The following is a 17763-nucleotide window of genomic DNA, read 5'->3' as shown; positions in this document are numbered from 1 at the left end:
CCCATTTAAGAAGTAAAAAACTAAGTAGCACAAAGATAAAGTAAGCATTAAAGGTGGAAGAAATCCAGGCCTGCTGACTCAACCCTGGGTTCCTGTTACTGAGTAAATGGCCTTTTGTAGCTAGTCCTGGAGCAGAATTGTCACAATCCAACCTGTTCATCAGTTGAAAGCACTGGTCATTATTAGCTCTCCAATCGCCCTTGTTTTTTATCCATGGGAACTTTTAATTCAGCCACTGGTTGGAATCTAGAGTAGTCAGCATAAGCCTAAACATTTGAAACACAAATACAGCTTTAGTGCAGCACTGGGTTTTCCATCGGCCTTTAAGAAGACTAGCTAACAGAGTGATGAAAATCGAACGAAGTTATTTCACACCTGCTTTGTTTTCTCATGGAAAAATTTAAAGCTGTGCACAAAATATTGTTTTGTTTTTCAACAGAGAATAACAAGGAAAGCTACATGCAAATATTTCTTTCTAGATAAGATGATTTTGTTTCCTCTTAATTTAAACAAGTATTTATAGCTGAGATTAAAAGCTCAGGCTTTGGAGCCATACTTCTTCCTAAAGAAACAAAAGGAAACCTTAAGCTTATCTAATTATTCAGAAGACTCACTGTCATTAATGGGTGTGGTGGCGTGAGCCTAAAGTCCCAACTACCCAGGAGGCTGAGGGGGGAGGATTGATTGAGCCTGGGAGGTTGAAGCTGCAGTGAGCCGTGATCATGCCACTGTATTCCCGGGTGACCAAGGGAGACACTGCCTCAAAGCAAAAAAAAAAAAAAAAAAGAAGAAGATACATTGTCAAAAGAATAGTTCTGCCATTTACTAGCTGGGCAACCTTAGGCAATTTATTTATTTATTTTTAATTTATTTTTTGAAACAGAGTCTCATTCTGTTGTCCAAGCTGGAGTGCAGCGGCACGATCTTGGCTCACTGCAACCTCTGCCTCCTGGGTTCAAGAAATTCTCTTGCCTCAGCCTCCTGAGTAGCTGGGATTACAGGTGTGTGCCACAACACCAGGCTAATTTTTGTATTTTTGGTAGAGACCAGGTTTCACCATGTTGGTTAGGCTGGTCTCAAACTCCTGACCTCAGGTGATCCACCTACCTCGGCCTCCCAAAGTGCTGCAATTACAGACGTGAGCCACCGTGCCCAGCCAACCTTAGGCAATTTATATAACCTCTCCATGCCTCAGTTTCCTCATCTATAAAATAGAGATATAATAGTTCTCACCGGGTTGTGAGAATGGAGTAGGCCTGGCACAAAGTGAGTGCTCAGTGAGTGCCGATGATTATTCGGCACAGGCTACTGGGCCTTGAGGGGTACAAGGATGGGTGAGACCCACTTCTGCCATCCAGAAGTAGCATAGAGTTGGATAGAATGGCACATGGGCAATTAATTATAGAACAAAACAGAGCCAAAGGTTAGGTAGAGGCATGCCTCGAAGGAGAGATTTTTCTATCTGGGAGAGTAGGGAAGGCTCTCTGACAAAATTGTCTTTTAACGTGAGTCTTAATGAAGGAGCAGAATTTCTGTAAGAGGAAAGGGTTGGGGAACATTCAAAGGTGAGTCATAGAAACAAACATAAAGACATGAGAAAAAGCCCTCTGGGCTTACACAAACCCTATCATTCCCTGCAGGCTTTCAGAAGATCCCAAGAAGAAAGGATCATATCCCAAGATATAAAAAGTTTACAGAATGTAAAATGTTGGAATTATTCTAACATATTAAATGAATTTGAAATTTTAAAACCTAGATGATGAAGTTTTATGTAAGAAAACATATAAAACTAAAACTATACCATTTAAAAAATAATGTTTTAATCAAAGACAAACTTTTTAAGGACTGAGAAAAATTGGGGGAAAGTAAAATATTTAATCGTAAAACCAAAACCAAATATGACATTGATCACTGTGCTCAGCTTCCCAAAATATATATTGCAACATTCCCCTCCTCCCTAAACTATATCTTCAAAATATATATATTGTTTCTAATATTCGTCAGACATCAAAATTCTTTTTTTTTTTTTTTAAGAAAGGGATATCACCATGTTGCCCGGGCTGGTCTCGAATTCCTGGGCCAAGTGATCCTCCCGCCTCAGCTTCCCAGAGTGCTGGGATTACAGGTGGTGAGCCACCAGGCCCGGTCAACATCAAAATTTTTAAATGATTGCCAGGATACAGATCAGCTTAAGAATTTCTTCACAATTAAAACCAGTCATCAAAAATAAAAATGACTTTATCCACACATTTCAGAAGCAAAGTTTATTTCCACCCAAGTATGTATTCCTAGCCAGTGCATCAAGAAAAATTATACAGCAGCTCTCTGAAATTGCATGGTAAGAATGTGCTGCCATCATTCTCATTGTTGGTCAATGCAATATTTACCTTTAGGGAGACTGTTCAAAGGTCACGAGACAATTATTTGAGAAATTCAGCCACAGTTTGATGGGAAGATAAATGAGTGTCTAGAGAATTTGGAAGTGGCCGGGCATGGTGGCTTATGGCTGTAATCCCAGCACTTTGGGAGGCCAAGTCAGGAGGATTACTTGAAACCAGGAGTTCAGGACCAGACTGGGCCACAAAGCAAGAGCCTGTCCCCACAAAAAATTAAAAAAAATTAGCCGGGCATGGGATGCACACTTGTGGTCCCAACTACTCAGCAGGCTGAGGCAGGAGGATCGCTTGAACCTGGGAGATAAAGGCTGCAGTGAGCCGTGATCGCACCGTGGCACTCCAGCCTGGGTGACAAAGTGAGACTTTGTCTCTTAAAAAAAAAAATTAAAAAAGGTGGAGTCTGTAATCCAGATTTGGAGGCCAAGAGGGTGGATCACCTGAGGTCAGATTCGAGACCAGTCTGACCAACATGAGAAACTAGAGAGAGAGAATTGGGAAGTGATAGGGGCCTGCATAGACTGCTTTTCCTACCTCCTACCCCCCAACCCCAGATAACTTTATTCTGTCTACCTGAATATGTCTGGAACTCAGGAGATAGGTCTGGGCTAGAGACAAAGATAATAGCTACATTCACTGAGCACTTAGAAATGTGGTGGTGTCATGCTAATAACTTTACATGTGTTCATTTAACCCTCACTTGTTAGGAAAACTGCACTAATATTGTTCCCATTTTATTGATGAGGTTTCTACAGGGCAAAGAGGTTGCTTAATAGGCCCAGGGACTCAAGGGCTAGTAAGCAGTGGAGCAGGATCTAAACCCAGGGGGCCAACCCCAGAGCCCCTCCCTCTCAGCCAATTTGCTTTATTGCCCCAATTCTCAGTCATCTGCATACAAATGGGAATTGATAAGGGGATGGTCCGTTGCTACCATCCAAACCAGGACTCTTAGGGTTTGGAGTGCTACTAATCATTCTGGGGAAACAGGCAGAAACCAGAACTGTTTGGGGCAAATAGGGACATAGGGTTGGTTACCTCATTTCCTGACACTCTGAAAATGGGTGGACGCACGAGGATAAGAATGTTGAAGAAGAAAAGAGCCCTTCAGTGGGCCTTGAGAAAGACCCGGAAGGGAGGGAGAAATAAGAAAAAGAGAGAGAGAGAGAAAGACCAACATTTGGGGAACTGCCAGAGAAAGAGAAACCCTCAAAAGATACAAGGGAAAGACAGGATACAAGGGTGTCACAAATACATGGACTTGAGGGCTGGATTTCTCAGAGGGAGCAGTCAGTAGCGCCCTACCCCTCATACTGTAAAAACCAAAAGGTGGCCACGGAAAGGAGCAACGAGGAAGTCATCGGTGATTTACTAACAAACATTCTTTTGCTTTTATGCAGTCAGAACCAAATTAAAGTAAACGGAGGAGTGAGTGGGAGGTGGGGCCCAGACCCAGACCCAGTCAGTGCAAGCAAGTTTTTTTTTTTAATGTGGCCTTGGAGCGGAGGCAAAAGATAGGACTGTCCTGGAGGTGGAGTCAAAGATGTTTCCTTTCTTTTTCAAAGCAAGAAACTAGAATGTATTTAATGCTGAAAAGAAGGATCCAGGCCGAGAAGGGTAAAGAAAATGCAGAATGCAAATTATCCCCTCACTGGGGGATATCCGGGAGCGAAGTCCCTGAGCTGCTGAGGAAGCTTTACGCCTAAGGAGGTACCTGTCTGCCTTTGCAGGAGGGTGGGAAGTGGGGTGAAGATTTGAAGGTTTGAGGAGGGAGTCCAGACAGGGTTCTGTCTGCAGGCCTGTGTTTTCTCTGGAATCACTGTGGGAGGGCTTGCTGAGCCAAAGGATTAGAGGGGCCTACTGTCTGGCAGGCCTCGTATTAGGCCCTTGATGTACGAGATCTCTTTTCATTTTCATTATTATTCGACGAGGTAGGTAATATTATTCCCTTTTTACAGAAGAGGAAACTGGTTCAGAACTGTGGGCAACCAGCCCAAGAGCATGCAGCTGTCCAGGGGCAGAGTCCACATCTGGCTTCTTTGTCTGGAGTTGAAAGCCAGATCACCACCTTCTGGTATCTTTCATTTGTGTTAAAGGGGTAATAGGTAGGAAGTTAGCAAATATAATTTGAATAATGACGCAAGACCATCATGTAGAGGTTTACTATAGACTGTACATGACTGAAATCATACTTTTGTGTTTATGAAATGCTTTGATTATTTATTTTAGGGAATATTTACAAAAGGCTGTAAAACAAAAGTTTAAAAAAGTGAGGTCACTGGAATTAATGGTCCATAGTTTTATCTTTGGTTTTTATAGAAGTTAGCTGCATTTCAGTTATTAAGAACCTCCACTTCATTCATAAAAATGCTCTCTGCATTTCTTTCTGTAATTTATAAGAGTTGTTTATATTAGACTATTATTATGGGAAAATATGCTGCTTTAAGAATTTTTAAACTTGGCAATTTTCAGACTTAAAGTGTTTGAGATTCTTCTGTTGATAGTTTATGTAAAAAGAATTACAAATTTCAGATTGTGGCCTGGTAGGGATGATACAAATACAAACTGAATATACCCACAGTGATTCCTGCCTCCACAAAGTAAACCTGTGATTACATGGAGCCCAGTTTGAAGATCTTTATTCTAGTTTCCATTTTTCACTTATCTCGCATGATTTTAGATGTGTTTAAGGACTACCTGGATAACCAGCTTAGAAATACAGACTATATGGTGTGGTTTCATAATGCAGGGGTTCACAGGGGAATCATGGTCGTTGTTGAGGGATGTGAGCCAAATGTGCAGTAACAGCTGTCATAGCCTTAGATAGACACAGGGGCTCTCTAAATTTTTACTGAATTAATTAATAGACTGCAGATCCTAGACCTACGTAGGAAGAGAAGGTCAATGTAGGTAGGGGATTCAAATCAGTAAACAGTCTTTCTAGTGGTTACTTGGCAATTATTTTTCTTTTTCTTTTTCTTTTTTTTCTTTTTTTGACACAGAGTCTCACGCTGTCGCCCAGGCTGGAGTGCAGTGACACAATCTTGGCTCACTGCAACCTCCACCTCCCAGGTTCAAACGGATTCTCCTGCCTCAGCCTCCCAAGTAGCTGGGATTACAGGCATGTGCCACCACACCCAGCTAATTTTTGTATTTTTGGTACAGACAGGGTTTTGCCATGTTGACCACATTGGTCTCAAACTCCTGATCTCTGAGACGGGTCTCAAGATCCCTGAACTCCTGAGACGAGTCTCAAGATCCACCTCTCTCGGCCTCCCAAAGTGCTGGGATTACAGAATTGAGCCACTGCGCCCAGCCTGGCAATTATTTTTCTATTGCATTATTCACCACAGCGTAGCATCTCTCAGTACTTTTCTGTATTTTTTATTTGATCCTAAAGCTACTTTTAAAAATAGTCCTGCATTGCTTCTTCCACTTTGGTGTTGTATGGGTCATTGGATGTTAACTGACTTGCCTCAAATCAAAATATGAGTCTCTAGAGAATCCCCAGTCCACAAGTCATTAAGTTTTCCCAAAGAAAAGTTCGAATTGTTTGCTTTTCTTTTTTCTTTCAAAACTGTATATGGCATGTAATTTAATTTTTGGCAAGTTTAAATTCATTTAGAAAACTAAGCAAATGCCAAGACATAGATAAATTATACAGGTGAGCTCATTAAAAATAATTCCTTATCTGTACCATCCATTCCACTAAAATTTAAGAGAATCTTGGAAAGTTCAAACTATTGGTTAGATCCCCCAAAATGAGGTTATAAGGAAATGAACCATTTATATTCCCAGTACAATATTGTATTAAGAGAGTCATATGCAAGGAACTTATAAATTAGTTACAAGTACTTCCCACAGTGAATCAGAACATCCTACTTGTTAGTGACGATCTCTGTGATTGACAACTTCTCTGCAGGATCTCTAAAGCAACTGGTTTATTTCAGTGTACCTCTTCTTGTAACTTAAGATCAATAAGAAAAGAAAAAATCAACATAATTACTACAAAACATTAATGAAAGATAAATGTTATGTGTTTGGTTTGCGATCACTGTAAAGCAATAGTCAATGAGTTGTAATTCATAGCTTATGAAGCCATTAAAAAATTAATTATCCCCAAACAGGGAAATATAAACAAGATGCTGGAAAGTAATTTATTGTGGCAGTAGACATTAATAATGCATATATCTGTGACAGCTTTAGCCTAAGCCCAACGTTTACTTTGAAAACAGAAAAACACATGGAACTACTTATAACTATGATTTTTAAAATTATCATGAAACTTTAAAAAAATTCTGTTTTAATTCGAAGTTGGAATCAGGTTGCAATGATTATTCATAATCCTCCCTCCTCTGGCTTGACCCTTCCAGCAGTCTCAGGTGCTTCATTTACATACATCAGTTTTAGCAGCCAGCTCTTTAAGTGCCCATTTTTTTACTCCTCCTCTTGAGAGAAGAGATTGCCTCTCTTTTTGAGATGGAGTGAGTCTCGCTCTGTCGCCCAGCCTGAAGTGCATTGGTGCGACTTGGCTCACTGCAACCTCTGCCTCCCGGGTTCAAGCGATTCTCCTGCCTCAGCCTCCTGAGTAGCTGGGATTACAGGCGCGTGCCACCACACCCGGCTAACTTTTTATATTTTTGGTAGACATGGGGTTTCAACATGTTGGCCAGGCTGGTCTTGAACTCCTGATCTCAAGTTATCCGCCTGCCTTGGCATCCTAAAGTGCTGGGATTACAGGCGTGAGCCACCGCACCTGGCCGAAATTGCCTTTTCATACCTAGTCCTTGTACCCAGTGCACTATTTGGCTCTCCATGATCTTTATTAAGTGAATGAGTGAATCTATAAAATAGCTACCAAAATGAATAAGTGTACTTACCAAATCTGCAGCAAAGAAAGATGCCTAGGCTACAATGATCCCTGATCTGGCCATTTTTTTTTTTTTTTTTTTTTTGAGACGGAGTCTTTCTCTGTCTCCCAGGCTGGAGTGCAGTGGCGCGATCTCGGCTCACCGCAACGTCCACCTCCTGGGTTCACGCCATTCTCCTGCCTCAGCCTCCCGAGTAGCTGGGAATACAGGCGCCCGCCAACACGCCCGGCTAATTTTTTGTGTTTTTAGTAGAGACGGGGTTTCACCGTGGTCTCGATCTCCTGACCTCGTGATCCGCCCGCCTCAGCCTCCCAAAGTGCTGGGATTACAGGCTTGAGCCACCGCGCCCGGCAGATCTGGCCATTTTCAAATCCTTTTTTTTGTTTTATTTTTTATAAATAAAAAGCTCTGAAAATGGATGTGTCGACCTTTTTTTAAAATCAGAGAAGTTTATGTCTCCAAGTTATTCTTCTCTACTCACTCCCCTAAAAGAGCCATTTTGGTTTTGTTAAGTTTTATTTTTAATGCTTGGTCTCTTAGCTTAAACGATTCTTTCCCAAAATGATAGTCTTGAGGGTGTCAGATTTCATTAATCCTGTTACAGTTAGCGCTCCTCTTTATCAAGAACTTCATTTCCATTTCAGGTTTTTTGTTTGTTTGTTTTGTTTTGTTTTTGTTTTTGAGGCGGAGTCTCGCTCTGTCACCCAGTCTGGAGTGCAGCAGCAAGATGGCAAGATCTCGGCGCACTGCAATCTCCACCTCCCGGGTTCAAGCGATTCTCCTGCCTCAGCCTCACGAGTGGCCGGGATTACAGGCCCCTGCCATGATGCCCACCTAATTTTTGTATTCTTGTAGGGGGGGGTGCTTTCAGCATGTTGGCCAGGGTGGTCTTGAACTCCTGACCCCTGGTGATCCACCCACCTCGGCCTCCCAAAGTGCTGGGGCTTACAGGCGAGAGCCACCGCGCACGGCCCCATTTCAGGTTCTTACTGAAATACTTCTTCCCAGTCATTTTCCCCTGTCTTTCCTTCTCACAGTCATAGCTGCATGTTCCATTATAGAAGAATAATAAGGCCAGGCACAGTCATTCATGCCTGTAATCCTAGCACTTTGGGAGGGCGAGGTGAGTGGATCACTTGAGACCAGGAGCTCGAGACCAGCCTGGCCAACGTGGTGAACCCTCGTCTCTAATAAAGATACAAAAATTAACTGGGCATGGTGGCAAGTACCTGTAATTGCAGGTATCTGGAGGCCAAGGCACGAGAATTGCTTGAATCCCGGAGGCAAAAGTTTCAGTGAGCTGGGATCTCGCCACTGCACCGCAGCCTGGGTGACAGAGCAAGACTCTGACTGAAAAAAAAAAAGAAGACATTCTTAGGTAAACATTTTTGTCAGATATTGGCCCTGAGCTCTTGGAGCAAAGTTTGGGTGGGTTAAGTGAACCGGTTAGGATACAGGACCGCCAGAAGTCCCCAGACACTGTGAGGTCGTCAGTCTGTAGAACTGTGTTTTGGTTCTTCTTCTTTGTTTTTTCTTTTTCTTTTCTTTTTTTTTTTTTTTTTTTTTTGAGACAAAGTCACACTCTGTTGCCCAGGCTGGAGTTCAGTGGTGTGATCTCAGCTGGCTGCAACCTCCTCCTGGACTCAAGCAATTCTCGTGCCTCAGCCTCCTGAGTAGCTGGGATGACAGGCGTGTGCCACCACACCCAGCTAATTTTTAGTATTTCTAGTAGAGACAGGGTTTCACCAAGTTGCCCAAGCTGGTCCTGACCTCAGGTGATCTGCCCTTCTTGGCCTCCCAAAGTGTTGGGATTACAGGCATGCGCCACCGTGCCCTGCCTGGGTTCTTCTGAATTCAAGGTCTTTATGTGATTTTATGTCTCCTGCTTCAGATTAGGATATGGGATTATACTCATTCACCACCCATCCCCTCCCTTCATGACCACCTCTCCTAGGCAGAGGAGAGGGTTGCCTGACTATGAATAAGAAAAAGATGAGAAGATCCTTCTATTAGAGATAGACTTTGGACTAAATCTTAGCTCTATCACATCAATATCTTTCCCTATAAAATGGGAATAAGAGTTATCTCATAAAGGGCCAGGTGCAGTGGCTCATGCTTGTAATCCCAGCACTTTGGGAGGCCAAGGCGGGCAGATCATCTGAGGTCAGGAGTTCGAGACCAGCCTGGCCAAAATGGTGAAACCCCGTCTCTACTAAAAAGCTACAAAAATTAGCCGGGCATGGTGATGCACGCCTGTAATTCCAGCTACTCAGGAGGCTGAGGCAGGAGAATCACTTGAACCTGGGAGGCGCAGGTTGCAGTGAGCCAAGATTGCGCCACTGCACTCCAGCCTGGGCAACATGAAGAGGTAATGTTGGTAAAGCACCTGGGATCTAGTAGCTGTTCAATAAACATTAATTTTGTTTTAGCCAAAATATTTCACTTGCATCATCTAATTTGATCTTCATAGAACCCTGACAAACAAGCAGAACAAATATTGTAATCTCTTCTTTACTGATGATTAACCTGGTATTTTGAAACTTCTTACGTATGGGTTGAACATCCTTTATCCAAAATGCTTGGAATAAAAACTGTTTCAGGCCCGGCATGGTGGCTTACACCTGTCATCCCAGCACTGTGGGAGGCTGAGGAGGGTGGATCACCTGAGGTCAGGAGTTCGAGACCAGCTAGCCAACATGGTGAAACCCCATCTCTACTAAAAATATAAAAAATCAGCTGGGCGTGGTGGTGCACGCCTGTAGTCCCAGCTACTCGGGAGGCTAAGGCAAGAGAATCGCTTGAACCCAAGAGGCAGAGTTTGCAGTGAGCTGAGATTGCACCACTGTACTTCAGCCTGGGCACCAAGAGCGAAACTGCTTCTCAAAAAAAAAAAAAAAAAAGATAAGAAAAGAAAACAAAAGTGTTTTGGATTTCAGATTTTTGGGTGATTTCAGAATATTTGCATGTACGTGGGGATGCCCATACATAGGCTGGGATTGGGCCCAAGTGGAAACACAAAATTCATTTATGTTTCATATACAGCATATACACATAGCCTGAAGGTAATTTTATACAATACTTTACATTTTGTGCATGAAACAAAGTTTGTGTGCATTGAACATCAGAAAGCAAAGGTGTCACAATCTTAACCACTCATGGACCGTGGTTGTTGGACAGCACCATCATTTCTGACTCAGCTTATATGTTTAGAGGCAACCAACAAGTAACCATTTTCTTTTCTTTTTGAGATGGAGTCTCTCTCTGTTGTCCAGGCTGGAGTGCAGTGGCGAGATCTCAGCTCACTGCAAGCTCCCCCTCCCAGGTTCCCGCCTCAGCCTCCCGAGTAGCTGGGACTACAGGCGCCTGCCACCACGCCCAGCTAAGTTTTTTTTTTTGTACTTTTAGTAGAGACGGGGTTTCACCATGTTAGCCAGGATGGTCTCAATCTCCTGACCTCGTGATCTGCCCGCCTCGGCCTCCCAAAGTGCTGGGATTACAGGTGTGAGCCACTGCGCCCAGCAAGTAAACATTTTCTTTTTTTTTTTGAGATGGAGTCTTGCTCTGTCCCCAGGCTGGAGTGCAGTGGCAAGATCTCAGCTCACCACAAGTTCCGCCTCCCGGGTTCACACCATTCTCCTGCCTCAGCCTCCCGAGTAGCTGGGACTACAGGCCCCCACCACCACGCCCTGCTAATTTTTTGTATTTTTAGTAGAGACGGGGTTTCACCATGTTAGCCATGATGGTCTCGATCTCCTGACCTCATGATCCGCCCGCCTCAGCCACCCAAAGTGCTGGGATTACAGGCGTGAGCCACCGTGCCTGGCCAAAGTAATCATTTTCTTACACTTATTCACACGTAAGTACTTAACAGTAGAAAATATGACATACTTTTCCCCTTTTTTTGAGACACAGCCTCACTCTGTCTCCCAGGCTGGAGTGCAGTGGTGCGATCTCAGCTCACTGCAACCTCCGCCTCCCAGGTTCAAGGGATCTCCTGCCTCAGCCTCAAAGTAGCTAGGATTACAGGTATGTGCCACCACGCCTGGCTAATTTTTGTATTTTTCGTAGAGACAGGATTTCACCATGTTGGCCAGGCTAGTCTTGAACTCCTGACCTCAAGTGATCCACCCGCCTCGGCCTCTCAAAGTGCTGGGATTACAGGCGTGAGCCTCCTCGCCTGGCTAACATACCATTAGTATAGTGAAAAAGTAATGTGTTCAGTGTAACTTGGAGCATCATGTTGGCTCTCAAAAAGTTTTGGGTTTGGAAGAATTTTGGAATTTTGAATTAGGGATGCTCAACTTTTAATAATAATTAACTAACTTATCAGCACCTCCTACTTGTTAGGCATTGTTATAAACAGTTTACATTTAATCCTCACATCAGATGTATGAAGTGTACTAATAGGTCCATTTTACAGATCTGGAAAATTAAGGCATAGAAAGGCTAAATAACTTGCCCAAGTTCAAAATGCTAGCAAATAGAAGAGTTAGGATTCAAACCCAGGTAGTATGATTCCAAACACAATGCTCTTTGCTAGTACTCTGTAGAGGGGGCTATGGATAGCCTCTGCCCATCTTAGTTCTTTTTTTTTTTTTTTTTTTTTTTGAGGCGGAGTCTCACTCTGTCGCCCAGGCTGTAGTGCAGTGGCACAATCTCGGCTCACTGCAAGCTCCGCCTCCCGGGTTCACGCCATTCTCCTGCCTCAGCCTCTCCGAGTAGCTGGGACTACAGGCGCCCGCCACCACGCCCGGCTAATTTTTTGTATTTTTAGTAGAGACGGGATTTCACCGTGGTCTGGATCTCCTGACCTCGTGATCCGCCCGCCTCGGCCTCCCAAAGTGCTGGGATTACAAGCGTGAGCCACCGCGCCCGGCCCATCTTAGTTCTTAAGTGGGATCTTCGGGTGGGCTTGGAACCAAATTAATGCAAGACAGATTAACAGAAGAAAAGCGTGCGTGTTTTATTATCTTTTTACATGTACATGGGGTCCCTCATAAGAGAGTGAAGACCCCAAGAAATGGCCAAAGCAGAAAGATTTTATACCTTTTAGACAAAGAACTACACATTTTGTGAAGAAATGACAGGACAAAGGGGTATAAGCTAGGGGTAGTAAATTCCAGGGGAATCGCTAGGAGATAAATGGAGGGGGTGTAAAGCTGTTGGAGGATAAGGGTTTTTTCAGTAAGTTTATTTATACAGCTCCATTGCAGCATCACTTCTTAAGTCACTGGAAACAAGGGTTATCTTCCCGTGTTGGTGCAGAGAAGGCCGCTTTTTCACAGGAATTTTTACGGCTTGATAAGAAAGGGCAGATCTGGAGACCCTTTCTGCCATCGCTGCTTCTCAAGCTTCTTCACTCAAAAATATTTATATCACAGAGGCATATTTTGGGGTGACATACCCTAGTTTCCTTCAACTCTTAAGTGCCTCCATTTCCCACAGTTTTTAAGTAGTGGACTTGAACTTATATCTTTCCAAGTCTAGGGCACTTCACTCCCAGAGAAGGAATGCATTAGGGCATTCCATAAGTAACACTGTAGCAGAGACAGCACTAAATTATCAGATCTGCCAGCTTCCGGGACAGAACTGTATTAACAGGGGAAGGTGTATTAGGGCACAGATTATGGCCGGAGTGCTGGCCCAGAGAAGGCACATCGAGCTGGGGCGGCATGGGAGCCCTGAAAACACAATAGGAAAGGGTTTCCGTGGAAAGGGTTTCCGTCTTCACATTTTGCACTTCGGAGACTTGAGTCTAGAGTGGGAAGGAATACTGTTCCCAAAGACCCCTAGACTTTCACAGTTCATGGCCCTTACCGCTTTCTACATGATAGTACAATTATCAGCTAGTATTTCTCATCTGCTTTTAGAGCGCAAGATCATATTTTACTTATTTTTATACTCCCTATGTGGAGCATATAGTAGGCACTTATTAAGTGTGAGTTGGAGAAATAAATGAACCTAAACAAATGACATGCTTGAGTCCCAAAGGGATTTGGAGTTTGCTTCAGTTTTGTTTTGTTTTTCTTTGTTTGTTTCTTTTTTGGAGATGAAGGTCTTGCTATGTTGCCCAGGCTGGTTTCAAACTCCTGGTCTCAAGCAATCCTCCTGCCTCAGTCTCCCAAAGTTCTGGGATTACAAACATAAGCGACTGCAGCCAGCCAAAACTTTTATTCTGATAGCTAAAATATTTTAATGAAGATTCTTTGTGGGGAAGATGTCAATATTTTCAACTGTTCTCTTATAAAACTTAATATTCTACCTGTTTTAATATTTTCATTTTTGTATTTATACCCATTTAAAACTACAAATAGGATATATAGCTTTTAAAATTTGAATGTGTAATTTAATAATAGCTATCCACCCACACCTATTAAAATGTTCCTACATCTATTGAAATATTTACTAATGCATAAAATCTTACAAATTTCAAGCCGCACCAGATTTTCAAGGCTTTTGTGTAAGTAGATGAAGTGAATGCCATGTTCCTCCCAGTTGCAATCTGTTAGCAGTATTTTAGTGTTTCTACTATTTAGTCATCTGTGATATGAGTTGTAAATGGCAGCTTGAAATAATCTGAAGTTTTGAAGATGAGTTTCACAGCTTTTAACATTGCATCCAATGTGTTGGGCAGAAAAAACTTTTTCTCTACTCTTTTAGCATCAGTACCTGAGGGCGTATAGATTAAACTAACAAAACACAGATTAACAGGAGAAAAGGCACATAATTTTATTTATTTATTTTGGGTGTGTGTTGCCAAGATACAGAGCTAGAAATTTTATTTATTTATTTATTTAGAGATAGGGTCTCACTTTGTGGCCCAGGCGGGAGTGAAGTAGCTGGAACACTGCTTACTGCAGCCTCAGCCTCCTGAGCCCAAGCCATCCTCCCGCCTCAGCCGTGCGCCACCATGCCTGGTTAATCTTTGTATAGAGATGGGGTTTCGCCGTGTTGCCCAGGCTGGTCTCGAACTCCTGAGCTCAAGTGATCCCTTCCACCTTGGTCTTCCAAAGTGCTGGGTTTGCAGGCGTAAGCCGCCATGCCTGCCACAGTTTTTGGCACGATCTGGGCTCACTGCAAGCTCCGCCTCCTGGGCTCACGCCATTCCCCTGCCTCAGCCTGTACAGGCGCCCGCCACCACGCCCGGCTAATTTTTTGTATTTTTAGTAGAGACGGGGTTTCACCATGTTAGCCAGGATGGTCTTGTTCTCCTGACCTCGTGATCCGGCCGCCTTGGCCTCCCAAAGTGCTGGGATTACAGGCGTGAGCCGCCACAATTTTTAAATTAATGTTTGCAGGCAGGGAGTGCACCGGAAAACAGTGAAACTCAAGGAGCTTTGGGCTTTAAGGGATGATGAATTGTGGGGAAGTGACTGGGAAATAAATGGGGGGAACTCATGGAAGATAAGGGCTATTATAGTAAGGTCTATTTATGAGAAATCATCTTGGTGTCCATTCCCTGTCTTTGGTGAAAAGGATGATAACCTGTCTGATTGATAAGAGTTGGCTCTTCTTTCCCTGGTTCGGGGAAGGGTGTTTACCTTCCTGAAAGGGAAATATATGCCCTGATTCTAGGGCAGATAAGAGGAGGGCAGATAACTCTTCCTGCATCTGTCGATTGTCAGTTGCTTTCTGCTCAAAATAATCCTCATGCTAAAGTGCACATTTTGGGGTGGCATATTCCGATTCTCTTCAAATGTAAAGCAACGAATATTACAGCTGAAATGTATTCAAATTATTTCCAGTTTTATCTTGATTTTTTTCAGTCCTCTTGATGAGAAACAGCTACTTCCTTGTAAAAGAAATCTGTTTTTAGAGGTTTTTTTTGTTTTGTTTTTTGTTTTTGTTTGTTTTCTGAGACGGAGTTTCTGTCCTGCCCAGGCTAAAGTGCAATGGCGCGATCTCGGCTCACTGGCAACCTTTGCCTCCCGAGTTCAAGCAATTCTCCTGCCTCAGCCTCCCCAGTAGCTGAGATTACAGGCATGCGCCACCACGCCCGGCTAATTTTGAATTTTTAGTAGAGACGGGGTTTCTCCGTGTTGGTCAGGCCGGTCTCGGACTCCAGACCTCAGGTGATCCACCCTCTTCGGCCTCCCAAAGTGCTGGGATTACAGGCGTAATCCCACCGCGCCCGGCCTGTTTTTATGCTCTTGACCTAGCACAGGTAGTCTTTCTTTGTGTTACCTGTTGCATTTCATTTAATTCTTTTAAAGTTATAACAAGCGATATAAGACTATAAAGAATACTTACAAAAATAAAAGGGGAGGGAAGTCAACCATAATCCTATTCTATGAAGATATGTTTTTACATATTTCCTTTCAATGTTATCTATGCATATCTCTTTTATATAGTTTAAGTGATGGGGCATTCAGTATGGGATGTAACTTATTCCACTTAGCTTTACATCACAAACATTCTCCATGTTCTTGCTTACTTGGGGTCCTCATTATCTAACAGTGGCCTAGCGCGAACCGTCTCCACTTAGGCTTCGGGGCTGCCTCCAGGCTCTTGGCTAGGCATCCTGCTAGCACTCTCATCCCTAGGGAGGGTGGATCGTACTTGGCTCCTCCCCACCAGGTGGAACCTGAGCCTACAACAGCAGCCTCAGGCCATTCAGAGGTCGAGCCCCAGGCCTAAACTGCGACTAGACAAAGAAGGCTTTTGCTCCCTTCCTGCCCTCTCGCCAATCTCCCAGGTCCGGGCTTGGTGGAGCCTGCTATGCGGGCACTCCAGGTCCACTCCCTCGAGGTAGAGGCCACGGCGCCATCCCCTTCCCCATGGTCTCCCTACCCCCAACCTGCACTGGGCGCTCCGCCTAGAGGTGAGTCCCCCAGCTGTTCTCTCCTTCTGTCCTAGCCATCCGCAGAGCCACCCCGTGCAAAGGAAGGAGTTAGGCTGTGCGCCCTGGGCGTCATGATCCTTCTGCGGACCTCCGAAGTGCGGCAGCTGCTTCACAATAAGTTCGTGGTCATCCTGGGGGACTCTGTGCATAGGGCAGTATACAAGGACCTGGTGCTTCTGCTGCAGAAGGACCGCCTGCTCACTCCCAGGCAGCTTAGAGCCAGGGGGGAGGTGAACTTCGAACAAGATGAGCTGGTGGACGGAGGCCAGCGGGGCCGCATGCACAACGGCATTAACTACCGTGAGGTCCGCGAGTTCCGCTCCGACCACCATCTGGTGCGTTTTTACTTCCTCACCCGCGTGTACTCCGATTACCTCCAGACCATCTTGAAAGAGCTGCAGTCGGGCGAGCACGCCCCCGACCTGGTCATCATGAATTCCTGCCTCTGGGACATCTCCAGGTATGGTCCGGACTCCTGGAGAAGCTACCTGGAGAACCTGGAGAACCTGTTCCAGTGCCTGGGCCAGGTGCTGCCCGAGTCTTGCCTGCTGGTGTGGAACACGGCCATGCCTGTGGGCGAGGAAGTCACCGGGGGTTTTCTTCCGCCCGAGCTCCGGCGGCAGAAGGCTACCTTCCTGAAAAACGAAGTGGTCAAAGCCAACTTCCACAGCGCCACCGAGGCACGTAAACATAACTTCGATGTACTGGACTTGCATTTCCACTTCCGCCACGCGAGGCAGAACCTGCACTGGGACGGGGTGCACTGGGATGGACGTGTGCACCGCTGCCTCTCCCAGCTGCTGCTGGCCCACGTGGCCGACGCCTGGGGTGTGGAGCTGCCCCACCGCCACCCCGTGGGCGAGTGGATCAAGAAGAAAAAACCTGGCTCGAGAGTTGAAGGGCCGCCCCAGGCCAACAGAAATCACCCGGCCTTACCAATGTCCCCACCCTTACCTTCCCCCGCATACCGCCCCCTGCTTGCGTTCCCACCCCACCGCTTGCCGCTGCTCCCGCTCCTGCCCCCACAGCCTCCTCCTCCCATTCTCCATCACCCGGGAATGCCCCGGTTCCCACAGGGTCCCCCAGATGCCTGTTTTTCCTCAGACCATACCTTCCAGTCGGATCAATTCTACTGCCATTCAGATGTCCCCTCATCAGCCCATACAGGTTTCTTCGAAGACAACTTTATGGTTGGTCCTCAGCTGCCTATGCCCTTCTTCCCCACACTCCGTTATCAGCGGCCTGCCCCAGTGGTCCATAGGGGTTTTGGCAGGTATCGTCCCCGTGGCCCCTATGTGCCCTGGGGACAGCGGCCTCGACCTTCAAGGAGAAGGGCCCCAGCCAATCCAGAGCCAAGGCCTCAGTAGACGGACCTAGGCCTTATTTCCTCTTTATGAACATGGATTGGACAGATATGACACTTCCTTTCCACTGCTTGGTCTGAACAGACTGACCTTGTTAACAAGCCTGGAGTCCATGCTTGGTCTTTTTGTTCATTGCTGTTACCAAGAAAGCCAAGGAAGAGCAGTCTGACTCATTCTTCTTGGCTGCAGCCTCTTCCCCACTTCCTGGGGGTGACCCAGCGTTAATCCTGCCTCCCTACTCCTATTCTCTTTGCCTTTGTGTAAAAATAAAATGTAAATAAAGAAGTTGCACAGAA

General features: G+C 45.0%; 1 protein-coding gene across 3 annotated transcripts in view; it reads left to right on the top strand.

Moving 5' to 3' along the window:
- Positions 1-17763, top strand: part of PCED1B (PC-esterase domain containing 1B) — a 20945-nt gene extending 3182 nt beyond the window's left edge. Inside the window, exons 2-4 of one of the 3 annotated variants that reach the window (XM_058433529.1) lie at positions 3956-4100; positions 4349-4464; positions 16118-17763. In XM_058433529.1, coding sequence (XP_058289512.1) covers positions 16175-17470 — 1296 coding nt within the window. In that variant the 5' untranslated portion in view covers positions 3956-4100; positions 4349-4464; positions 16118-16174 and the 3' untranslated portion in view covers positions 17471-17763. The remainder of the gene's footprint in view (positions 1-3955; positions 4101-4348; positions 4465-16117) is intronic. The other 2 variants (XM_058433530.1, XM_032144173.2) reach the window with 2 other exon arrangements.

The sequence above is a fragment of the Hylobates moloch genome, unplaced genomic scaffold, assembly GCF_009828535.3.
Source record: "Hylobates moloch isolate HMO894 unplaced genomic scaffold, HMol_V3 SCAFFOLD_22, whole genome shotgun sequence".
In the NCBI taxonomy this organism is placed as follows: Eukaryota; Metazoa; Chordata; class Mammalia; order Primates; family Hylobatidae; genus Hylobates; species Hylobates moloch.
Note: the sequence above shows the minus strand (reverse complement) of the source record. Positions and strands in the feature narration are given on the sequence as shown.